The 15,265-nt window shown below is 35.4% G+C and overlaps 1 protein-coding gene across 5 annotated transcripts in view; it reads right to left on the bottom strand.

The window, feature by feature from the left end:
- Window positions 1-15,265, bottom strand: part of LOC106721038 (protein gustavus) — a 93,325-nt gene that overhangs the window by 31,301 nt on the left and 46,759 nt on the right. The window contains exon 1 of one of the 5 annotated variants that reach the window (XM_014515898.2): window positions 1,268-1,482. The exons of the other annotated variants lie outside the window; for them this stretch is intronic. Within the exon in view, the coding sequence (XP_014371384.1) occupies window positions 1,268-1,314 (47 nt within the window). The 5' untranslated portion in view covers window positions 1,315-1,482. Of the gene's footprint in view, window positions 1-1,267; window positions 1,483-15,265 lie in introns of those variants that run through there. 5 annotated transcript variants of the gene reach the window in all.

Consider the following 15,265-nt stretch of genomic DNA (forward strand, 5'->3'; position numbering starts at 1 on the left):
CCGTATGCGCAATGAATGAGATATTGACTTTAAAGGGCGAGGAACTTCATCAGTTGACCTTCACCGAGAGCTGACTGGGCATCGATCCTGCGCCTATGCCCCCCACCCGCTCGACCAGTATATTTATAGACACTAGATTCAGAAAGTCAACGCGCAACCATCAAATTAACTTGGGACATTCAGAGACAACTTGAAACGCAATGAGTACATTGCACCTCAGCGCGTTGCGTTCATAAAACTAAAATGATCAATTTATCGCTCACCGCAGATTTATTATAAAGCGAGTTAGTTGCGTGACTCACAATGTTAACTACTAAAGTTTGAAGGCGGAAACTAGCCGAACGAGTGACGTAATGGGTATTGTGGCCGTTCATTAGAATAGGACCGACGTGAGAATCGCAGTGAGGAGAAGGCTGCGGAAAACCTTCGGTGCGTCGCTCTCGTGCACAGTCGAGTTTCCGTGAAAACAAAAAATAGTTGTGTAGCGTCAATAACCTCGGTGGTACGGATCGCGGAGGTTGCGATAAATACGACATCGGCGTCGCTGGTCTGGTCAAGAGCCTTTCAAGGCTGGGAGGCGAGGCGGGGCGCGCTCCACATCTGCGCCTGGCCGCCGCCTGCATTCCACCACACGAGGCCTTCACCGCCGCTCTGCCGACGCCGTCACCGGCCACCATCAGAGGGCACTGACTCGTCCTTCATGATAGGTACAATGATTCCGGGTAGGACATTGTCTTATTCGCACTAATACGCTGATTGTAATATCCACTAAAAACAACTACTAGAAACTATTTAACCTTTAATTTATTCATATAATTTTGGACATTGTACGTTAACCGCTAGAGTCACAACATAGTTGTGACCTCTAATAAACTTAAGATTACCTGTGCCGGGGTCGGAGGTTTTGTAACTTACGATTTATCAAGGTCGCGAACTAATAGTTTAAACTTATAACCGTTATAACCAAATCTAGTCACAGTCCGCAATCTTAATTAGAAAACTATGTTACTTTTTGAGCATATACATACATCATCCTTAGATTATAGTTGGCGTAAAAACATTTTAAAATGTATTCGAACGCAAAATATCCGTGCACCGGCACAGGACGAACAGAGACACGAGCACTCCGCGCATCCGTTCGCTCGGCAGGTAGACAGAGCGCGGAGAAAAGAGACAGGCACATATCACTAGGGGCGAGGATTCAACAAAGGATCGTCGTGTCGGTGGCAACAGGAAGCCGCGGCGAGGTGAGACGAGGCGAACTCACCGCAGGTCGAGGAAACGCGCGGCCTTTGTTCTCCTTTCACAGGACATGTCGTACGTCGGTTATGTGTCGGGCGGTCCAAAGCGATGACACTTTAGCGACGAAGCGCTGGCAGCATTTTCGTGCGCGTGCGTCCGCGCACTGCGGACACTACCACCGGCGGCGAGAGAGCGCGCACACTGAGCGCATGGTGAGCGCGCGCGCGCGACCTACCTGTCCACTGCGCTGCCCGCTGCCCGGCGCGCCGCGGTGGAGCGGAGGCGCACATCGCGGCGCACGCGCAGGTACGCGCGGGAGGGTCAGCTCTAATCACTTTCCCGTCAAAACATTGCTATTTAATACGCCAGGCAACCGTTTTCCGATTGGAAGATGCATTAAATCATTTGGAATGGTCTAGGTGTTAATTCAGTTATTAGATGGGCATACCTGAAAACGCAGAAATTCCAAACACTTTTACCTCCCTAATTTACATGTGAATATTGTTTGTGAAATATGAGTCAGTACTAAGACTCGGCCGACTTTCACCTTGGCTCGTGCTCAAACAATTAAGAGAGCATACATACCTACATATGATCACTGGTAATGCTTAAATGGTCCAATTATAACGAATTAGTGGATAGAAATAGAAAGAAGATAACTACAGTCTCTGCAGTGGATACTTTTAGAATATTGTGTTGAGAGCGAAATATTTTTGCATAAATTTGAGCAATTTAATGGGTCCGTTGAGCATGTGTAAAGATGAGACTTTTATACAACAGAGAATATGCGAAGCTTTTTCAACTGCGAAATTACTCGAGCAAGAAAATGTTCACAACTCGCATTAATCGTAAAGTTTCAGCTAGTTATAATAAGTTATAAAAAACACTACAAGCGTTTACAAAATGCAGCTTGGAATACAACAAGAAAACTTGTAGTTTAATCAAACTGAATTGAAATACCTGAATAATTCAAATTTTAATCGAGACGCTCTTTGTTAACATTTATTATGACTAAAATAATAATTTTAACAATAGCGTTTCATTTTTTCCATGAATTTGTCCTTATACATATAAAAAGGTAAATTAATAAACACTTCAGTTTATATTGAAGCTGCAATTGCTATAAACTGGCATAATAAATCTTTTACAAATATTGTCTACTTGATGGTCAATAACTAACTACCCTACTTTGGGAATAACACAGTAGAGCATCAAAAGTAAACCGTACAACTTATTTAAGGCTAAACCAAATTTTCTGGCACAAAACGAAATGTATCCTGAGTTAACGCAGTTTATTCCAAGGGAATAAGAGATATAGACACAGTAAAATAGACTAATAAAAGTGTCGAAAGAAGAAATAAATATAAAATGAAAATGTCAAAAATTTGTAGTAAAATGTACTAATAAATTTTCATGATTCACGAACACATTTCTCTCGTAGTGGTAGATTTTGTTTTAGCCACATTTGCATTTCGGTCCACGGGAGTTAGAGAAAAAGATATGGTGGCGTGTGGCGCACTGCTGGACTTTTTATGTAAAACTGAAAAGTTTACTTGAAACGGGAGTGAGTTTTGATTTTATTGTATAATAAATAAAAGGTTCAACATATTTTCGGATGTAGAAACAAGAAAAATGTTTGTTAGGCCCTAAGTGGATGATGCAAGCTTGTTATCGAACACTGGTAAATGAGTATAACCAACGAAAAAAAGACTTCATACATTTCTTTGTTCTAGTCATTTCGTTGTAGGTATCTGAACCTAATTAGTTGGATATATTCCATTTTTAAGTTTTTCATGTTTTTGGTATAGTTTTTGTTCCATGTTTTAGTTCAATTGTCTCCAGAAATCATTAGTAAGAGACGATCCTTAAAAGATACTAGAGGGAAATAAAATTCAACGATAAACTAGCTAAGCGACAATGACTAGTTTTTCAGCTCGTAGAACTAGTTATGACGAAAAGAAAGGGCGTCGTTAGAGGACGACCTAACCTTGCCAATTTGTTGATGTAGATTGAATGTTCTTCAAGACTTTGTAGAGGTATTCACATTTAAAGATTTTCAAACTAGTGATTCATAAAACAAAATAACAAGATCATTTAATATCGTTAAAAGCGATATTAGCAAGGTGACTTTAAATGTACATTACAAACATTACCCTCTTCCCAAAGCCAACGCATTTAGATGACGCAAGAATTCCGACGACCCTTAATTAATTATAAATTCGTATTACAGACACAAAAGTAAACTTCCTGTGAAATTAAGGTAGGCACGCAAACAAGAATCCGGCCTTTTCTGTGAGTTACAAAAAAAGCCGTGTAAATAGCGCGTAATACTAGTATCCTGAGCGCTTCCCGTGTACTTTCTACTTATCCACTCTCCCGCAGCGTGGCGGGCGAGAGGGCGCAGGCGGCGGTGGGGTAGGGGCCATTCCCGGCGGATCCCCGAAAGACCCTCTTGTTTTTTCCTCTTCGTCGAAATATCATTGCTGCCTTCGTTGTTCTCGCAGTAATTTAGTTTATTGTACCTACTCAAATCAGACACTGAACGAAGAGACGATTTCGAGTTTTAAAAAGAAGAAAACTCCGGCAATTCCGTCGTTATTAAGATGAATTAAAGTGTTATCCTCCGTTTCCTTCAAATGTCTATTATTATAGCAAGAATTCTGCACCGCTTTCCAGCTACGAACAAATTCGCGCTTCATGCTCCGCAGTAGGAATTGAAATAATTTAGATTGTCTAGAGTATTTTGTTATTAATTGTTTTATATATTTGAAGCATACTTTCCAGGAGTTGAACAATGCACTTTTTCATTTAGATTGAACGTGGCCGCGAGAAACACGGGAAGAAAAACAAAAAGATGCATTCCACTACAGCCGTTATCAAGTTTTGTTGTCTATTCTACATTTATACAGGAAGTGAAATAATGATACGATTTATTTTTGCTTGCACTAGCTGAATGTGTTCGTTTTATTTTTAACAAAACTCTCAAATTCTGAATAGGACTTTTCTTATGAGTCTATCTGTTTGCCCTCCATTTCATCTTACTTTGTTGTTGTTTACATAAATAATGATTTTTTTCCTGATAAATTGTTTTATGATTTTTTTATAAATCGTCAGGACAACGTTAAAAGTTGTAGAAATTGTATAGACACACACGTGCATCTTATTTTAGATTCCATAACTTTTATTTTGCTATGCATAAGCATGTGACAATTCTAGGATGATGTCCACGAAATAACGTAATATAACTAAAGTTGCAGAAAACGTCCCAAATGTAATTCAATGTGCTGAATTTCTCGTCGCCGTAAAAAAGTTCAAAATGTATATTAGGACCTAATGAAGCTCATCATGCCCATGGACGGTAAAAGAACGGTATAAAAATGTCATTATAAAACTTCTAGAAAGGTGGGTTTGCGAGGATAATTTGGACGAACAACGCCTTAAAATAAAACGAAAAAATATAAAATCTGAAAATGCTTTAACTTCCGATATAAAGGAGAAGTTAAATGTTTATTTTATGTAAGTATATAGTTATACACACACACAATTATATCTTGCAAAGTGAATGACACAGGTGGACGAATGTTTTCCATACTTATGTAAGCATTAGCGGTGCAAACACAAACTGCATTCATAAATGCTTACAGTTTGTCTTTTCGTGTAATCATTTCACGGAACGTAGCCCCCGCATAATGGAGTTAAAACACAATGCAATAAAACACAATATTGAACAAGGTATTATAAAGTGGTAGGGTTACACGCCCGCTTTTGATATTGTATGATTGTACAGCTCAACCAGAAGTACCAAAACCACATAAAGTACCAACGAGAAATAAAGGGTATACGGCGTTTTGCAAAGATTAGTTTTTGGTATGTACCGTACATTTTAAAGTGGTAGTGTCAAAGGGTACGTGGACTAAATACCGAATGTAGTCTGACATTTATTTGCTGTTCCTGTTTTATACTCACGTTATAACGTTAATTTTTTTTTCTTTTGCTAACGATTAATTTAAAATGTAATATTTACATGAATAATAATCCCAAAGCGCTTCTGATATAAAAAAAAAACTTTAATGTAACATACATTTCAAGCATAATTTTGTACTTAACATTTTTTCTCTGCTTAATAAAATGTATGATACTGGGGAACAGGGCAGGGGATGGAAATACAATATAGTTGTCTTTTTACCCGTTTTACAACGTTTTTACGCTTGTAAACTACGTGCTGAATGAATGGGAAAAAGCTTCTATACCAATGAGACATTGCATAACACACACATTGCATCTACATGCAGGAAATTGTGAGCACGTTGCAAAAGTAGGTTAATTTTTTATGTTCTATTTATGAGTCTAGTGTACGTAGCACGTACTATTTATAGGTTCACGATGCACGTCTCATTCAATATAGACGTCCCAATAATACGATCTCAATTGATCAATAGAGGCAATTGGACTGTCAATTTTCAGGGACAACAGGTGGCTGTTACAATGGTCAAACTAATGATAATCGATTTTATTACCTTACAATCCATTCAGAGGAGCAATCGAGAAATAATCAGGAATCTTTTAGTTTATAGGCACCTTACAAAGACATTCCTTACATTATACTCCATTAGTTCTAATTAGGAAAAAACAAGATAGCAGAGGTAAAATCGTTGCTAAGCGACGAAACTGTTTCATGGGCGAACTATTTTCATTTAAAGTATCGTCGGTGTCGTGCATGGTCTTTGAGGTCGCTACATCAAGTCTCTCAAACTTCCCCCGGAACTCTCTAATAAGAGTACAATGTAGGGCCGTCGACGTCCAAACAAATCAACTTGTAAAACTATAAACAAAGTGATACCAGGTCATTTATTCACTCGGACATTTTATGACATAAGGCGGCCGTACTCTATAATCGATTTTGATCAAAGAAAAGCAGTAATGGCATAACTACGGTTTTTTACTAAATGTTAATGGTAAAAAAAGCTCATTAACTAAATATTCTAATAGTAATCAAAAAGACTGATATTTCGCTTAGAGGGTTTTTTCATTTTTAAAGTCTCTCATACAAAAAGAAAATAATCCTTGGATTTGTACTACCGATTTTTGCGTTCAGCCTGTCCATATTAAAGAGTGCTTTTATACTAATATGAAGATGATTCTTAGAAACAACTTTTATGACTGAAATACTTAAAATATATTTCTTATGTTAATGTTATTAAATTTTATCACTTCATTGTATTGCCCTTTGCCTTGTTACGAGAATGATAAGATTGTTACAATTTGATATTACATCACTAAACAGGAAATATAAATTATTTAATGGCGATGATTATTCCATTTAAAGAACTTTATTAAAGTTATAAATGAAAAATTAAAGTTTTGTCACTTTGCAACCAAGAAATTCATGTAAAACGAGGAAAAGTTGTGTTTTGTAATGAAAACGATGTGTCAATTACAAATGCAAACAAGGTAAAAAATTTATTAATAGAATACTATTCATTCAACTCAAAAAATCAAACTTAATACTTATACTAAAATATGATTCCGTGAATTGCACTTGAGTCTATAGGTAAGGGGTTAAGATCAATCAATTTCTAGTCCGCTAATGGGTTTAATCTAAACTTTCTAACACTCAGAAGTCTTGACACGTCGTCGCAAAACCAGAAGGCAGGCGGGCGATTCCATTAACCTAGCACGTTCACTTAATAAATTTGGATAATGGAGGATGAAGCACGCCTTGCTTCCGTCGGTTTTACTTCACAATATTCTTTTGACATTGCATTTATTATTATTATATTACATAACATAAGAAGATTTTAATAATTTACAGCTTGGTGAAATATTTAGATCTTTTCAATATCAGTTTGTTAATCGGTCTATTATCTATAACATATGAATATACATATTTATACATTTTGTAATATGAAAATAAGTGAGACAGGTGGATAATAATGGCAGAAATGATTTGAATTTCCCAATTAACTTACAAGTATAGTTTTAGGAATATTAACTTCTGCATAAAACAAAAAATAGAAAGCTGCGTTTACGCTAGACGTCAAGCGACTTAAAGACGTGTGTTAACTATTTTTAAATTAAAATTCTAGGGTACTAAGATATATAAATCGTAAAAAGGTCGGAATCGAGTCTCAAAACTCTGTCAGAGAAATTCCTTTTAGTGAATGAAGTCTTTGCTTTATATAAAATAGGATTAAGTCTGCAGTAGGTTTGAAAAGAGCCAACATCTGCCGGTGCTTAGATATATACAAACGTACGCGCTGAGTCGTCGCTCAAGAATCTCATTTTATTTATATAATACTGCATGCCTTGCGATCCACTCATAGGATTTCAATACTTGATATATGTGATAAGAACCAAGAATCAGGGTATAATTGATGTTAAATAAAATTAATTTATTGGTTCATACACATGCTTATAACATAAAAAGAAAAAAATTGTATACGCTATCTATATAAATAATAAAAAAAGACTAGCACCGTTAGAAAGCTCTTCTAATTAAACATATCTGCCATATCATATTAAGCAACCTGTACATATCTGCCAAAAAATTCAAAGATATGTGTAAAGTCAACCAACCCACACTGGGCCAGCGTGGTTGACTATGGCCTAGTCACCCCTCAGTCATACCCTCAGGGTAGGCTCCGAATCCCTCAGTGGGGACGTTTAGTGAGCTGCTGATGAATGATGAAGTAGGTACACTTCAGAATAATTAAATTGTTGTTTAACAGTCGCTTAGCGTAGTCTCATACTACATCTACACAAAGGCGGTCTGATTTCTGGTCTTAAAATGCTACCTAAAAATATAAATGATAAACTCGAAGTCAACATATAGTTAGGTAAACTTTATCGAGTTAATCATGGCTTCGGAAGCACGGACACGCCCGAGATAAATGTCGCTTTAACGGCCATCCATCCTAAAGCAAACCGTGCGATACATTGCTTAACTTCCATGATCGCTCAAACCCATCTAACTATACTTATATAAGCGCAACTCTTAACTTGGGACTAAAATCTATTTAACATCGCAAGAGACGTTTCACCGGAAAAAGCATTTTGTTTTATTTACTTATTTCATTAAAAAATTATGAACTATTATTTAAGAATTTACATATCCAACGACCTACGGTAATTTTAATTATCTGTTACTTGCTTTTAATTGTCGTAAATAGTTTATATTATATTAGTAGGCATACCTAAGACGTTTTTTGTTAGGTAATTCCCCGGATTCATGATATCTTAATTCTTGAGTCTTTATAGCAAACCTGAAACAACGTTTCTAAATAAACCGGTTTATTGACCTCTACTCAATATAATATTTTTATCAACTTAATAGCATATGTTCCCACATTATAAGGTTTCAAAACTAACACAATTAATTAAAAACGACCTTTAAAGTAATTAGGTTCAATAGAAAAGTGAAAGGAACTGGATATTCTTAAAATTGTTTACAGTTTTTTTTTAATATCTCAAACTTCATTATAAACCTTAGATTTTAGTGATTAGTAGATTTTAGCAGTAACTTAGAACTTTGGTGCCTATTTTTTAATTTATTTCAATAACAGTAATTACTATATTATAATCAAGTAGATAAATAATATATGCTACAGACGCGATAAGATTATCATTACAACTAGTTTTTATCATATAATTAACAACCAAACGTTACAGAAACATGACTTAAAATTTATGAAAATTCAGGATAACTAGGTATTCATAAAAACATCCCTATTTTAGTATATATTGAACTAATTAAATAAAATACTTATTCATAAAAAAAGAAAACATTTTACACTACACTAACCATGTTATGCCTTCAATACAAATCGAGGCCGACCGTCCGATCGTAATAATCCATCCAATAACATATCGGAATCCGCATTATATCCGAATGTTAGAAATATTTTCCAAGAAATCGCTCACATTTAAACTGCGATTAGAAAACGCTACTTTTGCATTGGATATTCAGCGAGCAGTTATTTCCTTTTAGGAAATTTTCAATTCACGTTGAATTAATAACGACGGCAATCGCAGACGATGACGCGATAGAAAACTCGGATAAGTAATAAAGTGCGCTCGCGAATGCCGTTCGCGGGAAATGTGAAAATATATCTCAGCCATTAACGGCTTGCAGATGAATTTATCACAATAATAATAATTTTAACGTTAATTTTTTTCACAAAAATTATAGCCTTCAAACGGACTGACTAAATGGACTGACCATTTTGTTTTCTGAGAGCCCTGGTTAAGGTTATTAGACAAAGAAAAATATTGGTACAACTAAACTTTCGGGTCAAGGCGTGTTATGTATCTTCGTTGTTTTTGACACTTGTCCATTCTTCCGGCGAGCATAATGTAGTGTTTGTGTTTTTGCGAATACATTTATGGTATCATTTACTTCGAAATTGCCAATAGAATTGACAAAAGAATTGACTAGGATTGCGTTCTCAGCGTATATTATTATTATTATTTGATCGAAAATTTTACAATCAAGCATAATACTGTATCATGTATAAAACTATAAATACCTACTGCTTATACAAAGTTCAAAGGATGTAACGTCACTTTACATTACAGTAATAACATGGCACATGGTATATTTTACTCTCCGAATATTTGAACCTCATGGGAAGCACCTGCGTGTCTGGAAAATAATTTATTACGCTTGCATGAAATTTTAGAAGATAGAGCATTATACGCTGAGGGATTAGACGAGCGATGAAAGTTACATGAAGGGTATCGATGATAAAATATAAATGCGAGTTAGGTTACCGTCACGTTATAAACACGAAGCTTACGTGACTTCAGTAATGTTTTGATTTATTTGTAGGTTATTTAAAAAGGCTTGCCCATAGTAGACAAATGATTCATGTCTAACCAAGTATAGTTGTTTGGAATACAAACATTTGAGGTCAACGTATTTTTTAATAAGGGCTCACAACATGAGTGCTCTAAAAAGAAGGTGGGAGGTTGATGTAATCCTACTGTTCTTCCAGAAGATAAACTATATTTGATGATGAACAAAATATTGCAAATAAAGAGTGGTCACAATAAAATGCAATAAGTAACCGGTACAGTAGGTCTAGGTACATAATAAAGAGCTGGATGCACGCGATCCCGCCATTAGGAAATGGGCGCCGCCGCAGCTCTGACGATAACGATTTCACTAGGCGGCCATACTGAATGGGGAAAATTGCGCTTTTCAGCGAAATGAAAGCCCGCTATGGTTGCAGAATTCCTCTTAGATAAAAAACGTACATAAATTTTCGGGTCCGCCTCCTCTTTGATATTATATGCATCCGGGCGCCGCAATAAATCCGACCTAGATTAAAAAAGGCTTTCGCTATAATATTTATAGTGGTAATCAAATGTATAATACTCGAATGGAAACTATTTAGTCGGTTGCGTCCGTAACTGGATTAAACCGTTTGATTGCATTTTATTTCTCGCAAACGCTGCGGATAGCTCGCATAGCTCGCATGGAATAATTATCGCACTCGATTAATTAGGCAAACGGCGTGCGCAGTGAGCACTTTCATATAGTTCTATCTCATCTAAAAATTCTAATATTCAAAAGAGGGCGATAAAGGAGCCCCGCTGTAGCGCTGTATAAATTGGAATTTGCAATAACGCTAAGCCGCTTCGCCATTTTTATTTCGAAGAATGAAAAAAGTTTTTTTCGGCTGACCGGCGGAAGTGAGGCGCGGACGTTGCGAAAACTAACAAACTAGGAAGAGGAACCAATGCGTCTTACGCAACAAGGTCGAGATGACGCAAAAAATCAACTCCGACAACGATACTGAGGCGCGGGATCAAGTTTTTGGTACACACAGTAGTTGATATATTGTTGACTCTTTACAATATGTTTGGTTATTTATTGTCAGCTATTAAACAGAAGGTTATAACTAGAATTGCATAGCATTAATAAAATGTGTTGATGATATTTTTTAATTGTTGGCCTCGTAATTTTAAGTCAATGAAAGGTTAAATCACATGATTTTGTAGGCAAAACACTGATAATGGAACAACATAATTGTGGTATACACAATAGGTTTGATGGCCTTTCTCACCTGGTGTGTCTACATTAATAAACAAAATACTTTTTAAAATAAATTGTCGTTGTCAGAAATGTTTACAATATCCATACAATATTAACTTTGCACTTTTTTGTTATAACTATGACAATATGTTCCGTATTCTCTCCTTTGATATTTTGACCTCGTTTGAAACAAAATACGTGAGGACTTCTATGTTTTATATAAAACTATATTTCTATGAATACAAAAGTGATATGAAAACACGTAGTGCAAACGTTTACAAAAAGCTAGTTGACAAACATACGAATGAAACATTTCATATTTAAGTGACGCGCGCGGCTCGGCGGCCAATGTATCCGTTAGTACCCCACTGTTGAAACATCCCAACAAAATACACACTTATCTTAATTTTTTTCAAAAAGTATGACAGGGGTTAAAAATATTTTAAGGATGTTTCGCTAGAGAAATCTTTTTAAAACATCGCATATGAAACACCAATGTTATCATTAAAATCAATGTTGCTTACGTCTATCTTTCATACTTAATAAGTTTAAAAGGTATAATTAAAGTAAATAGGACTCTTAACATTTCAATTTCAAAAGAAATTAATTCATTTCCTTCCAAGTTTTCAACACTAGAGAAGCCTTCTTTTATAATAAAAAGTCAATAGGCTTCATTAAAATCAGATTACGAGTCATCAATCAATGGCCGTGGTCCTTATTGCCAGTGAAAGTGTAATGTAATTTAATTAAGGTTTGAATAAAATATAAATGTTTTTAATTATTATGACTTTCTCTTCAGTCCGGACTAGGCCGAGGAGCGTTGCCAAGGCCGGGCCACTTAACTACTTCGAAAGGTCGATGTTTACTTCAAAAGTGCTTCAATTTAATTTGGCTCAAAAATGCAATTTACAGAGTAACTTCCAAGAGCCTCGTGAATAAAAGTAAAATAAACAGCTTATTAATATTACTATACTCTCTGTGTCCTCTCCTTTTAAAATGTGACATTTATTTAATTGCAATTCAAACGCGAGGAATTCAAATTTTTTTTTGTGAGACAGTAAGTGTAATTTTTTGTAGGAGCTAACAAATCTTAATACTAAACATTACTCCAATAACAAAAGCATGTCAAGTTAATTACAGGCTAAATAGAAACAAAAAGCAATGGTATTTCAAACCCAACAATTGTATTTTGAGCAAAATGTACATACTAGTATTTGCCATTAACTCATTTAGTAACGTTTCAGGATCCGATATCGAACTGCCGTCAATACCCCAAGATGTAAGAGCCCAAATATGTAATTGTTTGACAACTTTATGTATAATGGCAATTGACGATGACTGTAATGTTTTTGTAAAGCACCAAAAATCTTCAGTTTATTACAACAAATTTCCTATTTTTATGGACACTACTTTAAGCTCACTCTGTGACCGGGTCACGTTTACCACGATATATACTCATGGAACAGTAGTTAAGAAATGCGATATGAATAAAGACCGGACATATATTTATTGAAATATACTGACGACTTCTGGTCATGTTGGTTTTTCTGTTGTTAAGTAAAATTTACTCAATGATAAATGACGAGAAAGAAAACTATTCTATGATTTGGACAAAGGACATTAATAGTACCTCTTACTTTAACTCTTCAATAAACTGGTGCAGTGATTCCCAGTGGATGAGGTGCACGAAAGAATCGGCTGTATTGTACAATGGCGGAAAATAAGAACTCACAAATTTAAGAAAAAATGTAGCAGAAGAAGGTTCACCGAAACCAATAAAATCGTCGAGAAAAATTTCTGGGAATTTGAAACAAAAACAATGTTAGTGCTTTCAGATTCTTTCCAGAATGTTATAAAACTGTTGCCGTGGAAAAAAGGGCTGTAATTAGTTTTGTTACACGAAGCATGCATGAATTTTTCATTCGGTTAACTTGTCGCTATTATAACTGAATAGGAACTCGTTAAGTTGCTAGCAGTTCTTTAGCGAGCTACGTTATTTTTACGGTATGTAAAGTTCTTGTCCGGCAAGGAACATTAAAATGCAAATTTCGACGTAAGGACATTAATTGTACAAAGGTTGCAGTTAACGAGGCGTGAATTTATTTCAGCGCAGTATTTATGAGTATTCGAGTAAATAAATTAAGCGAATGGTAGGCGCCTGTCGTTTTTATTTATTTCTCTGACGCTCAATTGTCCTACATCTCGTCAAGACGTGACATATCGAGAATTCCTTCACTAACATTTTAGAGAGAAAGAACTCTTTTTATCTGCCGGCGTCAGTTTTTCCGTCCAAGTAGGTCGTTGGGGTATTCAAGAGTAGAGTAAATAGGCATTTACTAGGCTAGCGCGTACCATCTTTAGACCACGCCATCACTTAACATCAGGCAGGACCGTGGTCAAGCGCTAGCTTATATAATATAAACAAAAAAAAACTTTTTTCCAAACCAATTTATGGGTTAAAGATTTTTATAGTTTCATTATTTGAACCAAAATAACAGGAATAAGTTTGAGCGAATAATATCGAGTCCAGGCAGTTTGGATGAAGCTCCTTATGCATTGAATGACATTCAATGTTGTACTGAGTAATTTAGTTTCTTTTACCTTTTTTATTATATTACTTTTGTCAAGACAAAGACAGTTTGCATTCAAAAGAACAATGAATTACTTTTTCTAAACATTTTTTATTGTATTTGGCGATGGGCTGGTATACTAAAAGAGATAGATAGATAGAGAGAGAGACAAAGAGCTTAACTACGCTACCGCTAACCTATTTATTATCTCAACATCGTTTCAATATAATTATGCACCTAGAGATCGAACAAAGACATTTTTAATCCTTCCTGTCGGTGCGACTTTTGTGTCCCTACTTAGGTATTGACCGAAGAGAACATTTAAAACATCGCTATTGTTATCATAAAAACCATAATTTTCCTTAGACGTTTACATTTAGTTAACTTGTGTTTCTCATTCTGTATTTTTTCTTCTATAATATTGAGGTAAGCAATAATTACGCTTTGAGCTTTTAAGCTTTCTTTACCTTAAATAGATGTATATGAACATAATTAGATTATTACTCAGTTTAATTTAATAACAATCTGATGTTTCTGGGTGATTTGTTATGTGGAACACATCCCTCCTCTTCAATTAATAAGGATAGATATTCTACAAATATAAAGAATTTTTTAATTTTTTTCCATTTAAAGGCACTATATTTCCAACTCCTGAAACCTAGAATTTTTTATTTAATAGAGATTAAAATGTTGTTTTTCGTTCGTTTCCAGCGATGTCTATATTTTTATTTTGTCACACTGAAGCTCTAAGCTCTAGTGTTGATTTTCTGTAACACGGTTAGCTTCGATCTGTTGATGTGTTTGTGCGGGAGGCGTCGCAATAGTCGATGGAGGATTTACCCAAGCCCCATTTGCTAACGAAGCCGAGCTTGTTTGCTGCGAACGCGAACATTGCTTACTTTTGTCGAAAAAAATTACAAAATCTTAACAAAAACTAGAAAGTCAATACCCTAAAATGCTTCATCCATTTAAAAGCTTGTAAAATGGATACACCCACCTGGCGTTAATGGCAGTTAATATTTAATAAGGCCGCCGTTATTTTAAGTATAGCTTTTTAAAAATTTAAATGTGATATTGCTAATTTATAAATGTTTTGGCATTCAAGCACGTTACTTTATTTCTGCCAAAAAGTTTTTCATCAACTTTCTTTACTTGAAAATGGATTTCTATATTACCATTCTAATTGCCACGTTGCAAGAACTTAGTGTAAGATGGCTATAATAAATTAAACATTTGTGATGTCAAAACTACGTTCATAATTTGGCTAATATAAGTTAAACACAAAGCTACAAATATTAAATTCGTAGCTATGTAACAAGGAGAGATTTGTCTGTGGTGTAGATAATGTCAGGAAGAAGATTTAACGCGAGAAAATGATGACATATGGCGGCAGCGATAGTTGCCGACCCCGAGGCGT

This window comes from Papilio machaon, chromosome 15, assembly GCF_912999745.1.
Source record: "Papilio machaon chromosome 15, ilPapMach1.1, whole genome shotgun sequence".
Lineage (NCBI taxonomy): Eukaryota > Metazoa > Arthropoda > Insecta > Lepidoptera > Papilionidae > Papilio > Papilio machaon.